The following is a 27,109-nucleotide window of genomic DNA, read 5'->3' as shown; positions in this document are numbered from 1 at the left end:
ACGGACACAGAAATTGAGTTGCTGAAGAAAGAGGTGGTGGAACTGAAAGGAAAGCTGCAACAGACGGAAGAACAACTGAGAGAGATGGAAGCAGAGAACAGGCGGCTATGCGAGGAACGACATGGGGAGGCGAGCGAGGAGAAGCAGATATTGGTGATAGGAGATTCCATGGTGCAACATGTGGGACAGGAAAATAAGGACCTCGAAGTGCTGTGCTACCTGGGGATACGAGTCGACGAAGTGAAACTCAAATTAGAGCAACAGGAGAAAAGGGACATAAAAACTGTAATATTACATGTGGGGACCAATGATCTGAGGCGACAATTTGAGTACGTAATGGGAGATATGTACGACTTGGCGGTAAGGACGAAGGAGCTGTACCCCCAGGCGAAGATAATTATCAGCAGGATAGTGCGGCGACGAGATTTTCACTGGACTCGGATTGGGCGACTCAATGAGGCATTCGACTGGGTGGCAGATAGAACAGGAGCAACATTCGTGGACCCAAATTCGTGGATCGGTGACGGGGACCTGGGACGTGACGGAGTCCATCTAAATCGACGAGGAGCGACGGGACTAGGAGCGCTGTTCTCGAGGGCTGCGACAACGCAGAGAAGCAACGACCGGGAATGACAGCGGCAAATAGTATGTACGACTACTATTACAACGGCGGAGGAAACGGCGACGGCGACGGGAGAGACGGAGGCGGTAGTGGTGGCCACACGGAAACAACAGGGATCACCAATATTATGTCATGTAATTGTAAGTCTTTAGTGGTGCTGCAGGTGAATTGTAGAAGTATTTATAATAAATCAATTGAATTCTGGAACCTAGTAGATTCGCATAATCCTGACGTCATAATAGGAATGGAATCATGGCTTTCCAGCGAAGTAGCAGACTCAGAAGTATTTAGAAACGATTATGTAACATACAGACGCGACCGTGTAGGAACAGGGGGAGGGGTTTTTATATGTGTAAAAGAGTGCCTGTAGAGTGCTGAAAATTTTAAGGATTCGGAGTTCGAAATGTTGGGTGTAGACATAGCGGATGATTATTCGCGGAACATATTACACATCATCGGTTTATACAGGGCCCCGAAAGAAGGCTTGAACGTACTGTATAAAATAAGAGATATGTTGGAAAATAGAAAAATCCGCGGGCAGTATGTTATCGTTGCTGGGGACCTAAACTTGCCCCAGGTAAACTGGCAGAGTACAATAGAGGGAGGGATGAGTCAAGCCCAGTCATTAGTAAACTCACTCATCTGGAAACATAACTTAATTCAAGCAACAGACAGGGCGACAAGGGGAGGTTCGTTACTAGACATATTTCTTTTAAGACCCTCAGAAATAGTCGCAGGTATTGAAGTGATTCCAGGTATTAGTGACCACGACGCGGTAATTCTTGAAATATTATGGAATGCTAAGTACAAGCAAAGCGGAAAAAAGAACAAAATTATCTTGCAATATAACAAAGCGGACAGAGAAGGCTTCCAAAATTATCTTAGAGAAAAGTACTCATTATGGGTAGTAAAGGGCAGTAGTGTAGAAGAATGCTGGGCGGAGTTCAAGCAGATTATATTAACAGGAATACAGAAATTTATCCCGGTTAAATGCTTATCAAACAATCCTGATCCGGAATATTATAATAAATACATACGGAAACTGAAAAGGAAACTAAGGAAATCCTATAGACAGTGCAAGGAAAGCCTTGCAAAACAAACAGAATTCACACAACAATCGAAAGAACTGTTTAATGCGAAGAAGATAGCGCAGGAAAATTACCTAAATAAACTTTTCAACAAACATGAACAAAACGGGTGGGGGGAATTTTATAAATATGTGAAGAGACGACGCAAGGAAAACTATTTGAGCCTCCCCCTAAAAAATGACCGCAATCAATTTATCGTACAGCACAGCGAAAAAGCAGAAAAATTAAATTCCTATTATGCCACTGTTTTTGGGATGAGGACAATAGTACCACACTTAGCTTCTGTGGAAAATACGGGTCAGTTTTCTATCAAGCCTAGGGACATAAGGAGAAGGATCTCTAAATTGAAAACTCATAAATCAGTAGGACCTGATGGTATTGCTGGAGACGTACTAAAATTGGGAGGGGAAGCCATGATTCCCTATCTAGTGCGTATATTTGAAATATCAATTAACAATGGTATTGTCCATCGAGATTGGAAAGATGCAATAGTGGTGCCAATTTATAAGTCAGGGTCTCGCTCAGATACAAAAAATTACAGACCGGTCAGCCTTACCTCTGTGGTTTGCAAACAGATGGAACACTTGATTTCAGCTTATCTAAGGCAGCATTGGGATGACGCAAATTGGTTACATAACTGTCAGCATGGATTTTGGGGGGGCTATTCATGTGAGAGTCAATTAGTAACGGTATGTCAGGATTTAGAAGAACGGAATAGATTCCAATAGCCAAGTAGATGCAGTGATTATTGACTTTTAACGCGCATTCGATGTAGTCCCACACGATATATTGTTGGTTAAACTACAATCAACGGGGATTGACTTCAGAGTGCTCCAGTGGATCAAGGAATTTTTAACTTGTCGCACTCAGAGAGTACGGGTAGGGGAGGAATTATCGAACCCAATTGAAATTACTTCCGGGGTCCCGCAGGGGAGTGTCTTGGGGCCTCTTCTATTCTTGGCTTTTGTAAATGATCTGCCAGTTAATATCTTGTCTAGGGTTCGCATATTCGCGGATGATTGTATGGTATACAGGGAAATAAAAAGCCATGAAGACACTACTCTTCTCGAGAATGACCTAAATAGAATAAACGATTGGGCAATAGCCAACAAAATGAAAATAAATTCTCTAAAGAGCAAAGCCATCAGCTTTACAAGGAAAAGAAATAAAATAGTCGCATCGTATACGTTAGGGGGTGAAACCATTCTGGAAGTTAACAAATGTAAATACCTCGGAATAACATTTAGCAGCGATCTCGGCTGGGGGGAACACGTTACAGACACAGCGGGAAAAGCATGGAGAGCGTTACACTTTGTGATGAGGGTACTAAGAAAAGGTTCTGATAAATCCAAAGAGATTGCATATAAATCACTAGTACGGCCAGTAATGGAATATGGTGCTGCATGTTGGGATCCTTACAGATTAGGACATATTAAGACACCGGAAAAGATTAAAAAACGGGCTCTTAAGTGTTGTCGGAAAAATTCACCATTAAAATGGGACACACTCACGGACAGGAGAACGGGAATTCGATTGTGCTCACTGTTCAAAACATACAGAGGTGAGCCTGCCTGGAGAGAAATAAAAAATAGGTTGCAGCAGCCAAATTACTCTTCAAGGAACGACCACTCATATAAATTGAGGGAAAGAAGGCAGAGGACGGACACTGGAAAGTTTTCTTTTCTCAATCGTACTATCAGGGACTGGAATGCTTTACCTGCAGACTTACTAAAGGCTTTGCCAACAACAAAAAATGTATTTAAAAATAGGCTTAAGGACCTTACTAATAGACGGTAATTATACACAGTATTTAAAGGGTGTAAATAATATGTTGTTATTGAAGTGTTCTATCAGTGAAGAATTATGTTGTGTCAGTGAAGTGTGTTGTATCAGTGAAGAGGTATGTCGTGTCAGTGAAGTGTGCTGTGTAAGTGAAACGTGTTCCTGTCAGTGAAGCTTTATAGTTTATAGTGGCAGTGCATAGTATTTGAACAGTGAAATGTTTTTGAAGTGTTAGTGAAATCAGGATCGAATCAGTGAAATGTGTCGTAGTTCCATTGCAGTGAGTGAGTTGACAGCGAAAAGAGTGTAATTTGAAAGGCACTTGTGCAGATATGAACATAACATACTCGTGGGTTTTAGTTCGATCTTAGTTTTAAGATACAAATTAGATTTATTTCAAATGTTATTTTAAGTGATCGTTTCATTTAATTTAGTATATTCCCTGTTGTTGTTGTTGTTGTTGTTGTTGTTGTTGTTGTTGTTATTATTATTATTATTAATTATTGTTAGTATTAATTATTAGTATTATTATTAAATGTATTTTTAATTAATAAGTTTATTATTGTCATTATTGAGTGTAATTAGTTACCACTGCCACCAGGTATATACCCACTGTAGTGTGAATAAATACATACACATACATACACATATATCTTGTAATGAATTTTATTTTGTAATCAATAATTTAATACACTGTAAATGTTGATGGGTAATTCCATGCAAAACAGTATGACGTAAAACATTCATATCTCCAAATTTGTTAAAAATTGAACATTCAACTCTTTATGTCGTATATATTAATCATGTACAAAATTATGTTTGCTACAGCTACCATTTAAATGTAATGGGCAGTTAAAAAATTTTATGATGGGGTCTCTGATACTTTGGGAAATATTAAATAAACCAGAATTGCAAATGTTGCCATTAAGGATGAAAGTCATGTCCAATGTATTACGTCATGCGCTCATACCAGACATCCACACGCGCGCTTAGCGATCGATATGACAAATGCTAGATGTTGCGACCTCCGCTCAACTGTACGCTAGTAGATTTCACGTGTGAGTTTGTTTTTTTTTTTTTTCCTGTTATAATCACTGCGCAACTTTTTCCCTTCAGTTTAGAGGGTGATTCTGTTCTGTTCTGTCATTGTAACTTTTTCCCTTCAGTTTAGATGGCGATTTTGATCTGTTCTGTCATTGTAAGTTGTAAGTGTTCATTATGCCTAAATTAAAGACGAAAAGTTGGCGTCATCTCTGGTGTTGCAACACTTTCAGACTTTAAAAACATTCGTCACAAGCCTGTAAAAGAAAAGTGACAAGTAGCATGAGTAAAAAGGTCCCGCATTTAGTGGTAGGTGATGCTATTTGAGAACGCTTTTTCCGTAAGATTTCAAAAATTGAAATAATTAGTGAAGTTGCTGGGACCGAAAGTAAGGTCGACAAATCAACAAGCGAAAAAGAATGTTTACAAACAGAGGCGGGAAATTCAATGAGTGGAGAAATATATGCTCCTGAACGTAAGGAACTATAAATGTACCTATGAGAAATCTATCAGAAATATTGACATCATTGTTACAGAAAAATTTAGTAGAAATTTAGTACAAGGAATGGACGACAACTGACAGGGCCAATATGATTTTAGTGAAAAGTGACTGTGTAAATTTCATTAATAACTTCATTGGTTGGCTTAAAAAATTCAAGATACTTTCACAACTTCATTGCAAAGTACAGTTTCATTATTCAGGATGCTACACAAGGTCATCACTGGAGTACTTTTCAAGCAACAATACATCCATTCACAGTATATTACAGAAATTCAGTTGGTGGAAATTTAGAGAACCTTTGTTTTTCAGTAATTTCGGAATGCTTAGTTCACGATAGTGCAACAATTCATGTTTTTTAAAGGAAAATGATAGAACATCTGAAACAAACTCATACCGAAATATCTAAAATATATGATTTTAGTGATGGAGCAGCTAGCGAATACAAGCACGAAAAAAATCCGTTAATCTACTCAATCATGAACACGATTTTCAAATACCTGCGGAGTGGCATTTCTTTGGAACTAGTCACGGTAAAGGCCCAGTGACAGTGTAAGGGGTACAATCAAGCGAATCGCTACAAAAACCAGGAACTCTAATTTCAACTCCTAAAGGACAGTATGATTGGTCAAAATACAATATACAGGGAATTATTGTGTCATTCACATCCATTGAAAAACATGAAGAAGTAGTTACAAAATCTAAATCCTCAAAGATTTTTCGCCCTCAAGACTGTCCCCAGAACAAGAAGTATTCACTGTGTGGTTCCAGTTAATGGAAAGTTAGCAATAAAACCCTATTCTGATTCATCAGAAGTACCGAACCTAGTTGAAATCAGACGTGTGACGCACACCGGTCGTCAATGTGGAAACGCTTCTCGCAGTGACCAGCAGCAGTGATGGCGCATGGCACAGTGGCATAGATCACCCTTTACACGGCGAGTTGTTTTAATTTATAACGTCCTTATTTTTGAAGACCCCATTATGAAAATTTGACAGCCTAATGAAAATGCTTAGTAAATTGTCATTTAGTTTTTTCATGCGAATTGAAGTATTCGATTTTATGTAATGGCGGTATTTTAAATATATTTTTTAATTTCTTTAAACACAATTTTCAGAGCTGCACTGAATTATAGTATCTTAATAACCTATTTTGTAAGCTATCTAATGATATCTTTAAAAAAAATTTGTAATTATTCTTATGGCCAGAAAACAAATTTAAAATAGAGCTATGTGCTCAAATAAAAATGTTAGAATATTCATGTAACACTGTAAAAAAAAAAAACTGGATTTAAATTAGACCTGAAAAACAAACTGTATATCCACGTTTAATATAGCAGACTGAACACTGTTAGTTTAAAAAGTAGCCAGCCACTTGTGTAACTACCTGCTGATCTGGAGTTGCACTCGGGTGTGAATTCGATTTTCACTTGGGCTGATTATTTGGTTGAGTTTTTTCCGAGGTTTTTTGCTAACTGTAAGGTAAATGTCAGTTAAATTATAGCAAATCCTTGGCCTCATCTCGCCAAATACCATCTATGACCAATCCCATCGATACTAAATAACTAAGTGGTTGATACAGTGACATTAAATAACCAAATAAAAAAAAGTAGCTTAAAAGTTTGAATTTGAAACATGCATTGCTGAAATAGGCCTAATATTGAAATTAATTTTGACTTGTTAGCATGAGGAAATGTTGCCATATGTCAGAAATAATTGTTGTCAAACATTTAATTAAGAAATATGTTAAAAGTTTAGAAATTAAGAAGTGAACGAACAGCCTTCTCTATGAAAATTGGTAAGGATCTGAGTTCCCCTGTGGCAGAAATTGGGGAGACAGTTTCCACCCATGTTTCCCTGGAATCAAGTCCTGTCTATTTCCTCTTATATGCAAAAAATATTATCATATACATTGATATTATGAACAATATGTCAAAAAGCACATTTATCAGAATGATCTATTTCCGTTATTTCTTTGTAACATGACTTTCCTTGCCTTGTGTGTCGAATGGTCTTCTTTCAGCTTGCTTCTTTTGGTTGTTTAATGCTCTTGAAATTGAAAGTTTTGAAGACTCCTGCTACTTCTGAAACTCATTCTACTTTCCCCAATCATGGGGAATATAGTTCATAATTATTTTTTGTTTCTCACTTCATGAAGTCATAACCATTAGCAATAATTTTTCGACTCTGGCTATGCAATATTTTTCCTTTTAATTCAGAAAATGCAGCAGACATATTGCACATGCCATTAATCCACACAGTCTGTATTATGGTTCATCGGTATGTTTCATAATAGTATGAGCAGAAGATGTGAAAATTAAACAACGAAGGAGAGTGTTATCACTAAGGCTCGGATTTTTATGTGCTAAAAGTGTGCTAAAAATGTAACAGAAAATAAAAATATTTCATTATGTTAGAATTATTTTATGTTAATATAAACAATATGCAGCACTCATCAGTATAATTTATGCTATGCTTCTCCAACTGCTGAAGAATTAATCCTCAAGTTGTCAATCACATATGACTATTATTGCAGAATACTGTCTTATATTGGGAAAATTAGAATGTCAGCCTGGTAAATTTATAGCAGGGCCTGTCACTCACTCACCAAAATCCTTTTCACATTTGAAATTTTACACACAGTGTGAAACCGAGACTCTTTTTTTCAAACATATCTCTGTATAATTCGTCTTAAGATTTTTTTCTTTTTCCCAAATTGAACGTCTGTTCCACAGTTTCTTTGTAACATTTTGGAAGGTTATTTTTTCTTAAGTTGACTCTTCAGGAGTATTCATATTTGAATATTTGGTGGGAAAGTTCCATAACTTGGGGTTATTTACTTTATAAAGGGGTATGTTGACTGACACAAATGCCTTACAAAGGCCTATATCTGCACAATGAGCTGAAAATTTAAAAGGTCCATTTAGAACAACTTGTAACTGGATCACTAATTAAAAGTTGTTTCTTCATTGAGCGCAGAACTGCAGTGCTGTATTTAATGCCATATAGGTGTTATGTATCCACAGATTGCTGTTCAGCCTTTATTGCTTTCCCACATGGCTCGTTGTAGAGGACTTATCAATATGAACTAAAATATCCTTAAATTCTGCAACATATTGTTGTGCAAACGAGAACTTATTGTTGCTTTTATTTTGGGCATTTTTGTAATACTGTACACTAAGAAAAGTGTAACTGTGAAAACCACTACCTCACATCACCACGATCTGATCACAACCAAAATATGTTTCGAGAAAACAGAAAGCTGCTGACATAAGGTTGATAAGGAGCACTGACCAGTGAGAAACACAACAACATGCGTTCTTTAAAGACATGTTTATGATTGGAAACAATTTTTTTCCCCCATGTTACATTCTGATGATGGAATTGGGTTTTGTAAAAAATTATTTTATGAAAACTGAACTTTTATGTTTTTTTTATGTGTATTTACATAAAACAGTTTCAAAATATGCAAATATAGCTTTCAGGTAAAGCTCCCTGTGAAGCAGACTGGAATAAATTTAAGGGAAACATTTTTCTGGAGCTGGGTTTCGATCCCAGGACCTTTGGCTTAGCACATCAATGCTGTACCGACTGAGCTACCCAAGAACTTCACCTGATACCATCTCAATTTTTCCCTTCTTATCCACATAATTTGAATGGGCTGGCAAGATGCCAGAAACCCACATCGAGTGCACACAAACTCTGTGTGACCTCAAATTTTGGTTTTATACATGTTACTGTAGGTACATTAACAGAAAACCACAATTTCAAGTCACACAGAGTTTGTGTGCACTCGATGTGGGTTTTTGGCATCTTGTCAGCTCACTCGAGTTATGTGGATAAGAAGGGAAAAATTGAGATGGTGTCGGGCGAAGTTCCTGGGTAGTTCAATCGGTAGAGCGTTGGTGCGCTAAGCTAAAGATCCCAGGATCGATACTCAGCCCTGGAACAATTTTCCCCTTGAATTTATTCATTTTCAAAATGGGTTTTTTTTATGTGAAATAAAATGCAAAAGCATATAGGCCTACTTAGGTGACCTTGTCCAAAACTTAAAATTCAATTGGACCATATTTTGCAGAATGGAACAAATCCACTTGATACCTAAATTGAGAAAAATGCATCTAAGAGTTAACACAAATATTAATCCAGTTCACAAAGTGCAGTCTTAGAGAGCGGTTGAGTGGTAAACAGTGTCTATAAGTAGGTTAGCGTGTGTGAAGAAGTTATGGATGACGACCTAGTTTCCTACAGAGCGCGGATCAGAGGCTATAATGCAGGGCATTACTACAGGCATACAAAATGTGAAAATGCTGTAGTGATAGATTCAATATATTTCTGACCGCGGCTGTTTTATCAATCCTATTAATTACTGGAAATGTGGAGTTAAACCCAGGGCCAGGCTCTAAGGAAGGAAGAGACAACAGTGATGAAGTATTTCAAAGAGAATGGATAAACTATATGAAAGAAACGAGAGAAGACAGACAGAAAGCAAGTGTTCTACTAAAAAAAGTTTCAAATGACTTAGATACACTAGTTAATAGGTATAATGAAGTGGAAAATAAGTTAAAAGAGGTTATTCAAGAGCAGGTTGTGTTAAAAGCAATAGTGAAAAGATGGGAAATTGAAAGCAGAAGAAATGACATTGTTTTCTGTGGTTTGGAAGAGGAAAATTATGAAAAAGGAAGTGACACTTGTTTCGTTGTGTTAGACTTATTAACTAAATATTTCAGACTAAACTTGGATGTAAGCGCAATAAATAATGCGGAGGAAAGAATAGGCCAATTGTCGTGAAATTAAACAGTTATTTCATCAAAGAACACATCATGGCTAACACGAGTCAACTTAAAGGATCTAAGATTTACATCAAGAATGACTTCACGAAAGAAATAAGAGAGAAATGAAAGAAATTAGTACCATTATTAAAAGAAGTCTGCATTAAAGGCTTTAAAGCAATCTTAGTGAGTGATAAACTAAAGATAAATGGGAATATAGTCGACCTAGAATTCCTCAAAAATCAAAATATTGAGGATGTATTGAGCAGCTGCAAAAATAATAGTAATAGGAAAATGGCGACAGATAGAAATAGATCATCCTCTCCACATCACGCAAACAGAAGAAGAAGTGGGTCATGAAATAGAAAATCTAGAAGCGTAGAGAGAACCGAGCAGATAAGTAATGCTACTAATAGGCTTAAGCAATCTGAAATAACAAATTGGAGAATGGATGGGCTTACAGGAGCGAATGATATAAGAATCTACTTAAATAAAATTGAGAATGATGTTAACAGAAATCCTGATAGAAGAAACAAGAGTGGAGAAGGAAAACCTAGTTTGGAAGAAGTTACAGGAGCCAGAGAGGATGCTGTTAGGGGAGCTGTACCACAGGCTGAGGGAATCACCAGGGAGGGTAGTCCGAGGTGCTTGAGTGGATGTATAGCAAGGAGCAGTTTTGGAGCAACTAATGAGGTCAGCGCAAGTGAAGATCTGGTGACACAGTCTGGTGGAAGTTCGTGGTGCTTGAGAGGAAGTGAAACGTCTACTGTAAGGAGAAGCGTTGCTGGATCAAACGATGAGGTTGATGCAGGTGACGAACATTTGCTCAGAGGTAAAATAACACATAGGAACTTTAATAGAAATAGATATGAACAATCTAATTCGAATAAGGATATAGTTACTGAACGAATTTACTCGCTAAGAGGTAGGCAGCAACAATGAATAAACTTTCCTGCTATTAGAAAAATTAATAATTAACTAAGTAAGAATGGTAGCCATATTTAAAAAATGAGATTTATTAGCGTCGAAGTTTTAATAAATAAAATTGAAAATAATACATTTATGAATTTATTAAGTAATAACGGCATAATTATAATAGCTGATTAATAACTCACTGGAAAAGTTTTTTTTGCAAATAGCTTTACTGATTTGTAAGTGATCAAAAGATTAAGACATTATAAATTGGTAAATACTATACTTGAAATTAGACAGGATTGTACTAAGTTGTAAATTTATTAGAAACATAATAGTAATGAATGTAAATGAATGCATGCGATTGAATTGATTAAAGTGGAATTGATGTTATCATGTAATTAGATTGACAAATAATGTGTTTGAACAAGTAACCTGACAGCTGTATTGAGGTTACGTCGAGGATTTTGCTGACAAGCAAATGCACGAGGTTAGACACTGCCCTACTGTGAATGTACTGATTCTTCAGTTTGTTCACATATTTTCGGCATCTGCTAACCTCAATGCGATATTTATTACATGAAATAGTTAAGTATTATGTAAACGAGGAATTGAAATTTAAATATAAATATGACTGTTGTAAAAGATAATTAGATGAATATAGCAGCAGGGACGATTTATATACACTTGTTTATTATACAGTTAAAAAAAGAGAATTTCAAACTTAGCAAGTAAAGAAGTTTGAATGTTTAAAATAAATGCGATAGGGTGAAAACTTGCACTAAAACCAGAAGTAAGTGTAAGTTAAACCAACATAAGTTGAATAGTTATAAGATAGAAAATTTGTTATTAAATTGTGTAAATATTGTGTATTATCACTATTGTGTATGTATTAGTTTTAATATTAAGTTTATGTACTTTTGAACTATTAATAAATGATACCGGTACTAATACTAATACACAAATATTAAATTAAAAAATAAATGGTACCCATATATCTTTCATCAAAGTACAGAACTTTGGAATTATTTAATTATTGAGATATGTATTACATCTGTTTGTGGTTTGGTTCCTTTCTGCATAATGCGGTCCAATTATGAGTTTCTATTTCAGTGCAATTGAAATATTTATTTACCTAAGAATCCTAGCTCCAGTTATCACAACTCATTCATATGAACAACAATGGCTCTTTCTACAAGGTTATGTGCCAAAATCATTTGTCAACCATAGTAAGCAGTTTGTCACATTATGACAAGTCAAAACATGGTCAGCTGATGTCTTTTCACCAAAATGAATAGAGTCAATATGATAGACAATTTGGCTTGGAGGCAGATTTTCTTTTTATACTTACTGTAAATTTTTCGTGTAATTCTTATCTAACTTACCTCTCCATAAATAATTTTTGTGATATTGTTTTGAATGGCTTGTTGTCATTGCAACCACCACTGCCACTGCTGTTGCACCATTACCGTCACTACTCCCACCCTCACCTCTTCCCTCCTCTACCTTTGGCCCATTTTTTACTAATAGTCTATATTTCGGAATATGTATGAGAAGTCTTTCTTGTGTTAAATTTTAACGTACCTTGTTAACATGTTTCGACCTATTTTGGATCATCTTCAGAACTGTTCGTTGTTGGTGTTGACACCTCTTGTTTCCTGTGTGTTCGTAGTGTAGAGTCAAAGAGTGTATGTATTTTGAAATTGAGTTGTGTGTTGAGAATATCGTTGAGGTGTGTTTTTGTGTGTCTGTATATTTCATATTGTTCTAGTGTGTTGAGTTTCTGGCTTTTTGGTTGGATGTGCATTATTTCCATGTCTGTGTTGATGTCTCTGTAGGTGTGGTTGGCATTTGTGATGTGTTCTGCATATGTGGAGGTGTTTTGTAATTTGGTTATGGCTGTGATGTGTTCTTTGTAACGTGTTTGAAATGATCTGCCTGTCTGTCCTGTGTAGAAGTTGTTGCAGGTGTTACATTTCAGTTTGTATACAGCTGTGTGGTTGTATTTGTGTGTTTGTGTTGTTGAGATGTTTTTGTAGAGAGTTGTTCGTTCTGTATGCGATGTTGTAATTTAATTTCTTGAATGAGGTTGCAATTTTATGTGTGTTTTTGTTTTCATATGTTAGTGTGATGTATTTTTTGTGTTCTTGTGTTTGTGTCACACTAAAATACGAAAACAAAAACACACATAAAATTGCAACCTCATCCAAGAAATTAAATTACAACATCGCATACAGAACAAACAACACTCTACAAAAACATCTCAACAACAACACAAACAAACAAATACAACCACACAGGTGTATACAAACTCAAATGTAACACCTGCAACAACTTCTACATAGGACAGACAGGCAAATCATTTCAAACACGTTACAAAGAACACATCACAGCCATAACCAAATTACAAAACACCTCCACATATGCAGAACACATCACAAATGCCAACCACGCCTACAGAGACATCAACATAGACATGGAAATACTGCACATCCAACCAAAAAGCCAGAAACTCAACACACTAGAACAATATGAAATATACAGACACACAAAAACGCACCCCAACGATATTCTCAACACACAACTCAATTTCAAAACACATACACTCTTTGACTCTACACTACGAATGCACCCACACAGGAAACAAGAGGCGCCAACACCAACAATGACCAGTTCTGAAGATGACCCAAAATAGGTCGAAACATGTTAACAAGGTACATTAAAATTTAACACAAGAAAGACTTATCATACATATTCCGAAGTGATACAGTGTTAAAAGTTGTGAAATCAAGATATATTCTACATTTCCTCAGCTGTTCTGAATTCCTTTTTGACTATAGTAAGTCTTAGTATTTTCTATGGCTAAATTTTTGTAATATTTTGGTTTTGTTATTTTTACACTTCGTTTATGAAATAACTGTTAACTCTGCTGCATATTGTTCGACATCTGGATAATTGTTATTATGTATGTTCTTATCGTAGTTAGCCTGTATGACAAATGTTGAAAGATCCAGTCTGATTTGAAACTGTCTGCAGTTTTTTCATCTTACCAGCGCCACTCTTTCAAAAGTCATTTTGTTAAGTTTTTGGTGGTATTTCATTTCCTACAGTAATGTTTTTAAACACCTTTTCGATTTGTAATCTACTTTTTTAATGTTATTGCTTACAACAATTTTCAGAGACCTTAAACCAGTTTTTGATGCCTTCACAACCACTGTCTAATATGGTAATATAAGTTTTTCTTGTATTGTTTGATTTAATGTAGAAATGTTGCTTTTAATTTTCTGTTTCTGTAAGTAGTTAGATAAAAATGTAATTTATATCAAGGTATATACAGAGTGTTCCACTTATAAGTATAATAAAAGAGATAGCTTTGACTTCTGAACTAATACGAATTTATTGATGAAAACAATTGTTACAAAGAGTGAAAACTGGGAATTTTTTTACCATATGTCCTATAAACTTCAACATGGCTTCCATTAGTGGCACGGGAAATGTCCAACTGGTATTCTGCCTGAGCCATGTGGTATGAAGCATCTGTGGTGTGACATTATTGATAGCACCATAAATTATTTCCTCTAAGTCTGCCAAATCACATACTGGTGTTCTGTAGACCTGGTCTTTAACAAATCCCCACAGGAAAAAAATCAGGTGGTTAGATCTGGTGATCTGGCAGGCCATACGATGTAAGGTGATCCTCTTCTTCAGACACTTTATGCTTGGAATGTTTACCTGCTTTGGGTAACAAAGTTCCCATTTCTCTGAGCTGCCTATCTCATTTCATTATTGATACATACGTCAGAACAGCTTCCCTCACTCTAAGGTTGTACCAACAACGAAACAGGTGCTACACACGAATCACAGATTTTTGTTCTGCTAATGATAGCACACAAAAGACTTTCTACTGTGGTGTCCACATGGTGACTAACTCTTCTCCAAGATGCAAAATACGATAAGATTTATGAAATGAAATGATCTATGCATACTCGTGATGCATGACTCATCTAACAACAACAATGAATTAAAACTTTCAGACCTCCTCTTAAAAATGGTACCAACCTTTTCCCATTTGAATGCGTACTTTTGACGTTATAACTATTTCTTTTATTATGCTTATAAGCGGAACACGGTGTACTTCACAGATGTAAACGAAGAGCTTAACTAAATTTATTGTCTTTTTTTTTTTTTTAAAGCGAACTGACATTTGGAAAAGGTGTTGTGAAAAGGAGATTGACAGAGGTACAAGATTAGAAGTATTGGATAAGAGTTTTCCATCATGGCATCTGTCATGTCTTAGTGAAGCTGAATGGAGAGAAGTATACAAAAATTGGTGTCAGTGGCAGCACCTTGACAGTTGGGGCTACAAGACAAGAACTATATGTGAAGACACGCACATAGCCCCTGTAACATGCATGAGGACCTCTGGCACAAGTGTGGTGACAGGGCACCACTATGGTGACGTATTTCTGTGGGGAGATGATGATGTTGTGAACGTGACATTACATGTTCGGCACGTTACAGACCTAAGCTTGATGGTTTATGGTGGTGAGTAAACATTATAGTGGTTTATTACCAATATTTTTATATCCTTAACTTTTCAGTTATGGAGCTTTACCTCCATGCCGCCATGCACCTTCATGACATATAGAGGGGATACCTTTATCTTATCCCCACTTTTCATATGTCCTATCATGATATTGTTCTATCTTTTCGTCTCTTGTAGTGAAATAGGCATAAATTCTTTAAACTGTCATTTGGAGTAACTTTGTACCACTGCTATCATATTTGTATACTTACCTAAATAATTTATATTGAAATTGATGTTTAAAAGTAAATTATTTCAGAAAACCCTTATTTTATGGGTTGAGAAATAATAAACATCAAAAACCATATTTTAAATAGGTAAAATTTGACATTGCCCCGCGCCGTGGTGTCGCAGTCTAAGGCATCCTGCCTAGGACTCACATTACGGAATGCGCACTGGTTCGAGTCCTCATGCGGGAAGAAATTTTCTCATGAAATTTCGGCCAGTGTATGGGACTGGTGCTCACCCAGCATCGTGATGCACTTGGGGAGCTATGATAGATAGCGAAATCCGGTTGCTAATACCAGCTATAACGGCTGGGGGGATCATCGTGCTAACCACACGATACCTCCATTCTGGTTGGATGATCGTCCACCTCTGCTTCGGCATGTGGGCGTGAGGCCAGCAGCCGGCTGGTCAGTCTAGGCCCTTCAAGGGCTGCAGTGCCACGGAAAATTTGACATTTAATGGTGGTAAAAAGTTACACGGTTAATTGGAGTAACTTTATACTACATATGTGTTTTTATGTTAAATTCATTTCTCTATATTCCCCTTCAAATTCAAGGTAGTTTTTGAGCATACAATAAGAAAATACATGAAATTTTATCTCATATGAAGTCACAAAAAAGTATTGAAAATGTAGAACATCTACTGTAACAATAAAACTAACTAGCACTACAACAGACAAACAATAGTAATTTATGTGACAAGAAACTTAAGTAAGATTTTATTACCCACACCTGTGAAGTAATGGTTAGAGTGTCTGGCCGCAAAACCATGTGGCCTGGGTTTGATTCTCGGTTGGGGCAAGTTACCTGATTGAGGTTTTTTCCAGGGTTTCCCTCAACCAATATGAGCAAATGCTGGGTAACTATTGGTGCTGGACCCTGGAGGGTCATTCCATGAAAATGCGACATTTTCACGAAAAATAAAAATCTCACGGATCTCTGCTTGTTATATGTCATTTTTTTTTTCGTTATGATCCGAATTTTTTTAATCTGACAACACTGTTTGTGTAACAACACGTATGTGGAAGAAAAACCACAAAGAAGTCTGTGGTGCAAGAGCGCGAAATTATCTATTAGAAATAACATATTTGAATGCACATTTAAGGCAAATAAATCGTTACTTCTGTATATTAAATTCAATTAATAATGAAGTTCTCACCTTTGTTAATAATTATAAAGCATAGAAACCGTAATACAATGATTATTTCGTGCTTGGTTGCAATTATTACAAAGAAAGGTTTGTCACGCTCAACTGGACATTTGTTTATACGAGTATTTCTTCAAAATCATTTCATTTTTTAATGTTTCATAAATGTAAAAGTGAGACACATCACATAACAATCAACTTCTTATACGGACAACATTTTGATTTATGTACAAATTCTACAAGAAAAACACGTGACACACGAACAAAAATGTTATGTTCGTGTGTCGCTAAAATTTATCCTAAAATCCAGTTACAATTTTTGTTGTTATTGGAAGTCTTTATGCCTAAACATCATTAGTAGTGGAATTTCAAATACTTATTGTTGATTTAGATAATTGTGTGTGTGCACACGCACCTGTGCGTTTTTTTTTTCAATGTACGTATACTGTAGGCTAAACACTCGTGAAAATATGTGTTCCATAACTGTTGTAAGGGGGAAAGGAACTAGCCACGCTACCCCATTATCTCCTAGCCTAGCTGCCTCATAAGTGGTGTCTTCTTGGTATCACTTGTGAGGTTCACACCTGTCTTTGGACAGTTGACTAAACAACAACAATTGTTGTAAAAATATAGTTCGTAGGCCCAAAATTAGCATAAAACATTTAATTTATGCCTACAGTTCGTATGAAGTATTATTTTAATTCCTTCAATTAAAACTTACAAAAATTGGTTTATGTTCATTTATTTCATATATAAACAAGCTTATACACTACGTTTTTATGGTAAGTAGGTAGCCACCATACTAGGCCTATGTATAAATAAATTGGTGTAATTATTTGCACATTAGGTAAATAATACATTTCTGATATTAATTTAAAATTGTCTTATTTAATAACATTAACTTTTACTCTAGGTAGGCCTATCATTTAGCAATTCTAAAAGATAGGCCTTTTTAAATCTGTATTAGTTGTTCTACTGATATAAATATTTATACATTTTGAACATTTTTAATAGTATTTTCAAGAATTTAAGTTCAGCTGATTATTTGGTTGGGTTTCTTCCGAGGTTTTCTCCAACCGTAAGGCGAATGTCAGGTAATCTATGGCGAATCCTGGGCCTCATCTCGCCAAATACCATTTCGGTATCACCAATTCCATTGACACTAAATAACCTAGTTGTTGGGACAGTATCGTTAAATAACCAAGTAAAAAAAAAAGGGCATGAAATATACAAATGACGTTACAAAAGCTTGTGGTGGTGAAGAATTTAAAGTGTCTGTGATGTCCAAGAAAGGGAAGTACTACAAATGACTGACATATTGATATATTCGTCACATGACATTATGCAGGAAATATCACCACATATGGTTGTAAACAATCGTGGATATTTAGATTTGTAAGTGTATTTTAGTGTTATCTAGTGTTGTTTTGTATAATAAGATCTGTAGGCATAGTGTATAAGTCTTTCACAAGAAGTGAGGTATTATAGGGCATTTAAAACAATTAGTAATCAACACGACAGAAATGTTCGTGTGTCACAACATATTTGCAATATTTTATTTCTCAATGGCACTGTTAATTTTTTTTTTTGTAAAGTTTGTGATTTAGCAGTTATATTATGTACTACATAAGTGTCTTAATTGTTAGGAAAACAGCTGAATGCATTTATGTCCTTTGGCACAATAATATGAACATTTTTCATTTTGGTAATAAATCAAGTGGCAAGAAAATGTTCGTGTGTCACACCATACAATATTTCATATTTTTTACATTATTAATTATTCCTTTTCATTAAGAATTTGTGTTTATTTTTAGGAATGCTTATGTTAAAAGACAGTAATGTCTTTTTCATGAACTACTAAGTATTTAATTAAATATCCTGTGAAGATCATAGTTAGTTACTTCAAAAATGTTACGTGTGTCACTATGGAATGACTCATTTCACGGCATTATCACCTACTTAAAAAGAAAAAGATTTTATTCATGAGTGAAAAGTTTATTTCCTGACATGAAGACGAAGGAGATAATTTCCATGAGTGAATAAAATCTATGAAGTCTCGTGTTGCATACAATATTTTTTCCACTACTAATATGAAAGTAATATTTCTGTGAAAATAATTTTTAATTGAAATTAAATATTAGAGTCTTTTGTTATTGTTTGATTCAAAGCCAACTGTCGCCCATGGTTAGTTCAACTAAATATTACGTACAGTTGGCTATTATTTAAAGAATATTAATATAGACAACAATGTCAGTTGCATTGGATACAGAATAAATGAACTTAAAAGTTTTGTTCTTCAGAAGCAAAATGTCGTGTAAAGAAGAAAGTTTTCTTACCAGATGAAGTCCTTAATGTTGCCAAAGCAGTTGTGTCCACGTTAGTTCCGCAGATATCTGCATTTATTTATCAGAAAGAATGTAACTTATAAGAGTCTCCTTTAAGCCAAGCAACAACGCGGTTCGATCACCTGAACCAGCCATTGTGGTAAAGTCACTGAGGATGGAGAAGTATCTCCGAAACATGTCTCACTTTTACTAATTTTTTAATAATTATATATTATATTTATTAGTGTTCATATAACTGTAATATATAATTTTTTACGTTTCTTATCAAATCTATGAACACTGTAAAATTGGCCCAACATGTGTGGTTTATTTTGAATAATGTAACTTATTTTATGAGTGGTGAGAAAGTAGGAACATGAAAGGCGTTCACACTCTAGCTCCATCTCACTTACCGAATACCTCCAGACGTGCAGCATCTGCTGCTGAATTAGCCGTGAAGAAGAAAGTTAATAAATATGCTCATCTTTTAGACAATTATATCTTTGTCCCATTTGCTGTGGAGACCTTCGGTCCTTGGAATCATGACGCTAAAGTTTTGGTATCTCAAATCGGCCAAATTTTGATCTCGATTACTGGTGATCGCCGTTGCACTACTTACTTGCGTCAACGCTTAAGTATTGCTATTCAACACGGAAATGCAATGGGCGTTTTGGGTACTCTTCCAGAGTCCAGCCCTTTGGACGAACTTTTTCTCCTGTAAAATTTTTTATCTCTATGTAAATGTTTATATTTAGTTTATATGTGTAATTCTAACGGTGAAAATATTGTTAATCCTTTCAGAAAAATATAAGGGCTCTTGCTTGTGGTCATACTACTCAATGTTAAAGAAGACAATTAGTGTTGATTTTATTGTGTGTTTAGTCTAGTAATTTACATTAACTGCATTTCTAGGAATGAATAAAATATCAGCAATGAATAAAACAAATTTTATTCAGTCTTGCATTAAAGTCATTGTTTAGGTTGCTATGAGTGACTAAACAAAGTCCTTTTTACATATAAGTAATGGAAAAATACAATTTTTGTGTGATACATATTATATGTTTGATATAAGTTATGTTTAATTCGCTAATCAAATTCTTCACAGTCTTAACTTCATCAATTGATACAAGACTTTTTATTTACCAATCTATTAACTTTCTTTATTACTTCGAACTGGTCAGGCCACATCCAATACCTTCCATTCTTACTTTACAACTGACTCTGTAACAAAGAGGTGGGACCATATAGTTCAATGCCATTGACTGTAGAACTACCAGAGAATAGTGATCCTTTAGGCCTGTATGAGGTTACTATTACAAAGTCATCATAGCACAGCATACCAACATTCGCAGTGAAAATATATTTGGCCTCCCAAAATTAGTTCTGTATTTATTTTTCAATTTATCCACTATTGCTCGTCTTGGAATGGAATACAAATGTGCAGCTTCTCATTGACCAAGTTTTCCAGTCTTTATATCATCTAGTGTCTGCTATAGCATTTCACTGGAATACCTTGCCTTTATTGCATACTGTCTTGTCTCTAGATAATTCTTTTGACCTCTTACCATCTAAAAATTTCAACGCATTTGGAAATCCAAGACGAATGTAAAAATCAGAACAGTAGTTGAATAAACGAGGTAAAAAAAAAATTAATCAATAAGCGAACTATGCAGGACTTAGAAAAAAGTATAAACTTAAAGTGTGTCTGTAGTAGATTTAGTAGTTACATTTTATATTCATTTTATGTAATAATTAGAGACTGGATTTTAAAGGGAAAATTTTCATAAAAAAAAAAAAGAAAAGTTATAGCAAAAAAAAAAAAGACTTGAAAAAGGACTACAGTGAAACCTGTCTAAAGTGGCCATCTGAAGTTACTTTGTAAAATGGCCGTTTTATCAGGTGGGCGCTTGATTAAGGTTGTGGTTTTTTATGAATCAGCATGAAAATACTGAATTTCATTTACTTTTTAGTACTGTGCGCGTACAACAATCGTGCATATTAATATCAGCCTCTTCCATTCTTGCAACTAGCATTTTCAAAACTCGCTTGCGGTACCTCAGTTTAAATGACTGGATAATACCTTGATCAAGGGGCTGGAGGTGTAATGTATTTAGGGGAAGAAACACCAATTTCACGGATCACATTGCGATTTTGTCATTTAATCTTGGAATTGAAATGCATAGCTAATTCTCAAACAATGATGATGTCATCCGAGCTTTATTGTTGGCAGTCCACTTCACCCCCAATAAGACCATGTCAACATTTTTCAAACATCTCGGTTTCAATGATTTCCCTATCATTAAAAGTGATTCTTTTTCTCCTGCAGCATTACAGCAAAAGAGCAGAGTTATTCTGTCTTTTGCCACCTTCCCCCCCTTTACACTCTTTTTTTCTTAAAACTTAAAGTTTTGTTAACGAGGGCCCTGAAAAAAAAACCTGTTTCGTCAACATTGCAAATGTCTCTGAGTTTATATTCCGCAAGAATTGAAGGCATTCTATTTTTTCCATTCTTCAGTAACATTGGTTGCAATGTCACCTCCTTCACCAGACACAGAACGAAATGCAATGTTATGCCGTTTTCTAAAGCACTCTAACCACCCATTACTAGCAACAGAATTGCTTACATTGAATTCTTTGGCAATTTCAAGAGCTTTCTCTTGAATCTTAGGCCCACTTACTGGCAATTTCTTTGCCCTCGCACACTTGAACCATTCAAAAACGAAATCATTCACATTACTAAACACAGATTCTCTCTTCCTTTTTTGGCATATTTTTCTCCCATTATTTTAATATTTCATCTTTATTCTTAATTATACTGTTTATTTGTGTCCTTCCACATTTGAATATTTCTGCAGTTTTCCTTGCAGATGTTCCCTTCTCACTTTCTTCAATCATTTTTCGTCTCACCTCTAAACTTAACACCACTCTAGATTTATTGTTAGACATGATTTCTCTCTCAAACTAACTTGACAGTTCCTCTGAATGAACTCAATGAAAATAGAGAAAGATAGAAAAAGGAGAAAAAAAAAAAGATAAAAAAATTCGAATGGTTAACTACTGACCTAAAACATAACTTAATGTGACAAATTCGATAGAAAAAGGCCGTGTTTCAATCCTTTAAAAACGAGTAAGAATTTATAGCTGTGCAGGGTCGGAGTGAAAAGTGACAAAAGAGTCATAAAACAGTAACCAACTAACCCCAAGATATGGAGGATGTACTGTTGTACACTTAGCTATTGTTCTCATGATATTACTCTGTCCTCTAACCATCGAAAAAATAGGTCAGACAGTATCAGTGAAAAGATTTTTTGTTGGACAGTGACTGTTATAGTCAGGTTCCAATTCAATTAGACCCCAGCCGCTGGCCGGCACATGAGGGGGCTGCTAAATAAAGAGAGAATTTGTATTGATCTTATGGAAAATGCATTTGGTTCCAGAGGAAATTGGCCTTTAGGCCAGGTGGCCGTTTAAATGAAGTGACCACAATGGCAGGTTTCACTGTATATTACTCCCCAAAACACACTTCAGCATATTCATAGATATACATGGCACACACAATCTTACATTTACCTCTTAAGAACATAAGGAAAGTGTTTTATTTGATATAGTCAGAAAAGGACTTCAAAAAGAACTATATTACTCTCTCAAAAGAGTGCTATTTTAATTGAAAACACATTTAAGCACTATCATGAATACACATAGCACACACAAGATTATATTTATCGCTTTACAACATAAGGGAAGTATTGTATTTGATCAGTAGCGGCTGGTGGTCAAAATAATGAATGTGCTACAATCTCTAGGAGGCTTACTGTGTACACTTATATGTATTTATCTTAATTTGAGATTCACCTATTGACGAAATATGAAGTCCATACGACGTTCCTTCCTACTGCTAAACTTGTCAATTACCCTGGTGTTAAACCCCTCCATCTTGGACATCATACTCTTTTCTATCGACAGGATTACAAGAGTAGTGAGACGATCTTGGGCCATAGTGTTCATTAAAAACGTTTTTATGCGTTTCAAGCAAGAAAAACATCTTTCTGGCTCAGCAGTGGTCATTGGTGTTGTAACAAAAATATTTAAGAACTTCGTTACTTCACAGAATGGATCCTGTAAATTGTTGGAGACTATGTGTTGCAACAATTGAACACCTCCATCTATATTTCGGAAGTCTGTCTTCCATACAGAACTCCAAGTTATGTCTTTAACATTCTTTTGTTAAGTACAGTATAGCTTTTGACAGCAACGTCAAGTTTGCGTTCAGGAAAGTTATACGAAAAACTGTCAAAAAATTTGCTGTTTAACAATTTTGCTGTGTCTAGGTGGCTTAAAGACTGGAAACGGTGAGTAGCTTCCTGAATTATATGATCACATACTTCCTTGGCTTCATATTGCTGCAGTTCCATTTTCTGTCGCTTGCTGGCTGATTCAGGAGGAACCTCAATTAAACAGTCTGTTGTATGTCTGATGTTAGCAACGCATTTAATGAACACTGACATTGCATTTTTCACTCTCACTGCATCGGGCAATCTCAACTTCAATTGATAATATAGAATGTCAACATGTGGCATTATTTTGTGAAAAATTCCAGTCACGAAAGAAATTCTTATCTTTCAGATAACATTTAAGACAGTTAGCTTCCAAACTAGTCCTATCATGGGCACAATCTTCCAGTTTCTCGAATCACTTTAATAATTCTTCCTGTTTTTCGTACACAACACCGACAGTTCTTGATCTGAAATTCCACCTGGTTGCAGAACCACTAGGAATCCTGTTAACTGATACAAATTCCAATGCAGCCAAACGTTGTGGCATTCTTGAAAAAATGAAGGAAAAGCAGACAATTTAAGAAAAAATTGCCTCGCTGATTTAGTTTGTGAGGCTGCTCGCTCCATCACTAAACTTAAATTGGTGAGTGTAGCAGCGAATAAACGCGGCAAATGGATATTGAGTTTTTATTTGCTTGCACCCTACCAGCTGCTTCACTTATCACTGATGCTCCATTATAAGTCTGTGCAATAACTTTCTCAGGCTTATCTTTGAATAACCCAAGTAGTGCACTCAAAATGCATTCAGAAATTGCATCTACATTTTGTCTCTCCAGTTTCAAAAACTCTCAAAATCTTTCACATGGAACACCATTATTCACATATCGAAACACCAATACTAACTGTGATTGGTGAGAAACATTGGTGGTTTCATCTGCCATAACAGCAACAAAGTCTGCTTGATTAATTTATTCCACTATCACTTCATGACAAACTTCCAACATGCAATCCAATAGTTCATTCTGGATTGTTTTGGCAGTCCCTTTGAAAACGTGGTTGGAGTCCATATGTTCCTTCACAGCACTGTCTATACTTGACATGAAGTCAATTATTCCTAAGAATATTCCTGGATTTTCAGAAGATTCAGATTCATCATGCCCTGTCAACGCAAGTTCGAAAGCACCGCAAAATTTAATGGAATCGATTATTCGAGAGAGCACATACCTATTTCTTTCAACTTGCTGATTGTGCTTCCATTTGGAGTCTTGGTAGATACAACTTAGCTGTGTTGCAAAGTTTGTATTGCCTAGGGCTCTTAAATCTAATAGAATTTTTTAAATGTTTAACATTTCCTTTATGTTTATTAATTAGAGCATTAAGATGCCCTACATCAGTCATTCCCGTTGTGCTCCAGCAATCACTGTTTCAAAAGAGGAGGCATGGAAAATAGAAGAGTGCCTTTCTTTCTCCACAGCCACATATCCACGTGTTATCATACACTTTGGGATTAAACCGCATGGTGTACGATAAGTTTCTCTCTCCTTTTGCAGCCTGTGATATATTTAAAGTTGGAGTTTGCCTCCCCATCACTTTCACTTTTATCTTCTCTTCCAAAATCCTTCTAGAGAAAAGATAGCTGATTAAACTACTAATTGAATTCATACTACCACACAGAAAACACTTTGTTGTCGGCCATAACCAGGAACTCCTAACTTGCTGCAACGGAGGTTGGCTTGGTGTTCTTGCAAGTGTGTTGAATGCCTTGGTAGATGGCAGCAGCAGTCGAACACATGAATTTTCAAATACATTGTAAATAGTTCCGAGTTCTTCCACAAACAAGCATTCTTTCGTTACGCTTTACTTTTGCAATCTCCAAGCTGCATCGTGCTGAAACTAACTACAGCACTTTCCCACGTTAAAATAGCCAATTAGAGCAGTTATTTCATCTTAGCACATGCACATAATAGTCTACATTTTCATGTGGAGTTCTGAGTAGCACAATGAATCCCCTGAGGCATCAAAGAGTGAAGAGCGAAGACTAAATGCTCTATAACCAGTAGCGGCTCGCCGTAAAAAAAATAGGTGAAGTGCTGTTCACATACACAAATGCATAAACAGTTTTACCAGTATAATGAGTAGGCCTACTATTCGTAAACTGCTTGCAATTTTAATAGTTCTACAACACATGCAAACAGAAAAATTAATTTATTTCAAGACTCACTCAATTTCTTGCATACCAAGTCAATCCTCCTATCTTTTAAATCAGTAAACCTGTCGAAGATGTCTTCACAAAATGCCTGACTTTAACTGAGGGTGGACAGTATATCTCTATGCAAAGCTGTTGGGCTAATGAGGAAAATCTCTCCTGTGATGTAGCATTCCGAGTGAAATTTTTAATCTCTTCAAACAAAAAATCTTCTTTCATCGAAAATTTTTTTTTAAGTTATTTTATACAACTTCTTTGTTTTCTTAGCACCTTTTTAAAACAAAGAACAAATGGAACTGTAGGTCGTCCAGAATTTAAAACATCTTTCTTATTGATTAAAGTTCTCGTTAACACTTTGTTAAAAACATAAAATTTACACTGTCACACGTTAAAAGTGTTAAAATTGTTTAAAAAGGTATTTACCTTCGACAGACGGCCCGTTTCGACGCTATTTGTCGTCGTCTTCAGTGTCTCTTGAACCACACACAAGAGACACTGAAGACGACGACAAATAGCGTCGAAACGGGCCGTCTGTCGAAGGTAAATACCTTTTTAAACAATTTTAACACTTTTAACGTGTGACAGTGTAAATTTTATCTTTCTTATCCTCATATTTAAGTCTCCAAAATGGCATTTCTAATAAATAACAAACCGTGTCATTTTCGGCATACATATATCGCACTCATTTATCAATATTTTCTATGTACTGGTACCTAAGTATTTGTGTAATAGCACTATAGTGATTAAACATATAATATGCACTATGATGTAGGATTAATACACTATATACACTTTTCACTAATATACTCTAAATATATTAAATAATAAGTTAATATATACGTACACAATATTAAACTACATGTATACATTTACACGCGCGTTAAACTTTCAAATACAACAGCTGGAACAAAACTGGCAAGCTCATGGTAAGAAATAATACACGCTGCGGAAAACAACTTTTAAACTTTGCGAATTTATGTTGGGTGTATTTCTGATAAAATAACATAGAGCTAGCTAATTTACCACTGCAGGGGTGGGTGCTTCGACACAAGGAATGAGGATAGTATTCTCGAGTCAGGTAGTAGGATACTCTAAAATTTCGCAGCCCTTAAACAATAGCCCCCGGCCTTGGAGACCAGCTGCAACCCTTCTCTACCATTAGATCTGCAAACTGGTTACTCCACCTACAACAAGTCTGACAGTTCTCCGTAACTGAAAGACTCAGAAACGCACTTCACTCATACAATCTTTCTTTAGTGCATGACGTCACGTTACCCTGGAAATCAAGTGCTGTATGAGAATGGGAGCCCAAATAATTTCACCTTTACAGTATTGACAGATCAAATACTATGGTATTACAAATACATTATTTGAGCAAAAGTGATCATTGTACTGTAGCACAAGGATGGGCCGTCCCTGTATTTGATCACATTCAACATTTCAATGTTTCAATATGATTCTGCCGCTTTGAATGCAGAATGTCTTTATAAATAGAAAATTACCACTCAACATCAACTGAAACCAGAGGTGAAAATTTTCTTTTTATCCTGAACTCTAAATCAGCACACTTCATTAGTTTTTCAATGTCTGGAATCAGAAGAAAAACGATATTTATTTTTGCTTACTCAGGA

General features: G+C 35.6%; 1 protein-coding gene across 7 annotated transcripts in view; it reads left to right on the top strand.

The window, feature by feature from the left end:
• Positions 1 to 27,109, top strand: part of LOC138710190 (uncharacterized) — a 231,493-nt gene that overhangs the window by 48,522 nt on the left and 155,862 nt on the right. For all 7 annotated transcript variants that reach the window (XM_069840837.1, XM_069840832.1, XM_069840833.1 and 4 more), the window contains one exon: positions 14,909 to 15,260. In XM_069840837.1, coding sequence (XP_069696938.1) covers positions 15,128 to 15,260 — 133 coding nt within the window. In that variant the 5' untranslated portion in view covers positions 14,909 to 15,127. The remainder of the gene's footprint in view (positions 1 to 14,908; positions 15,261 to 27,109) is intronic.

This window comes from Periplaneta americana, chromosome 12, assembly GCF_040183065.1.
Source record: "Periplaneta americana isolate PAMFEO1 chromosome 12, P.americana_PAMFEO1_priV1, whole genome shotgun sequence".
Taxonomy (NCBI): domain Eukaryota; kingdom Metazoa; phylum Arthropoda; class Insecta; order Blattodea; family Blattidae; genus Periplaneta; species Periplaneta americana.
Note: the sequence above shows the minus strand (reverse complement) of the source record. Positions and strands in the feature narration are given on the sequence as shown.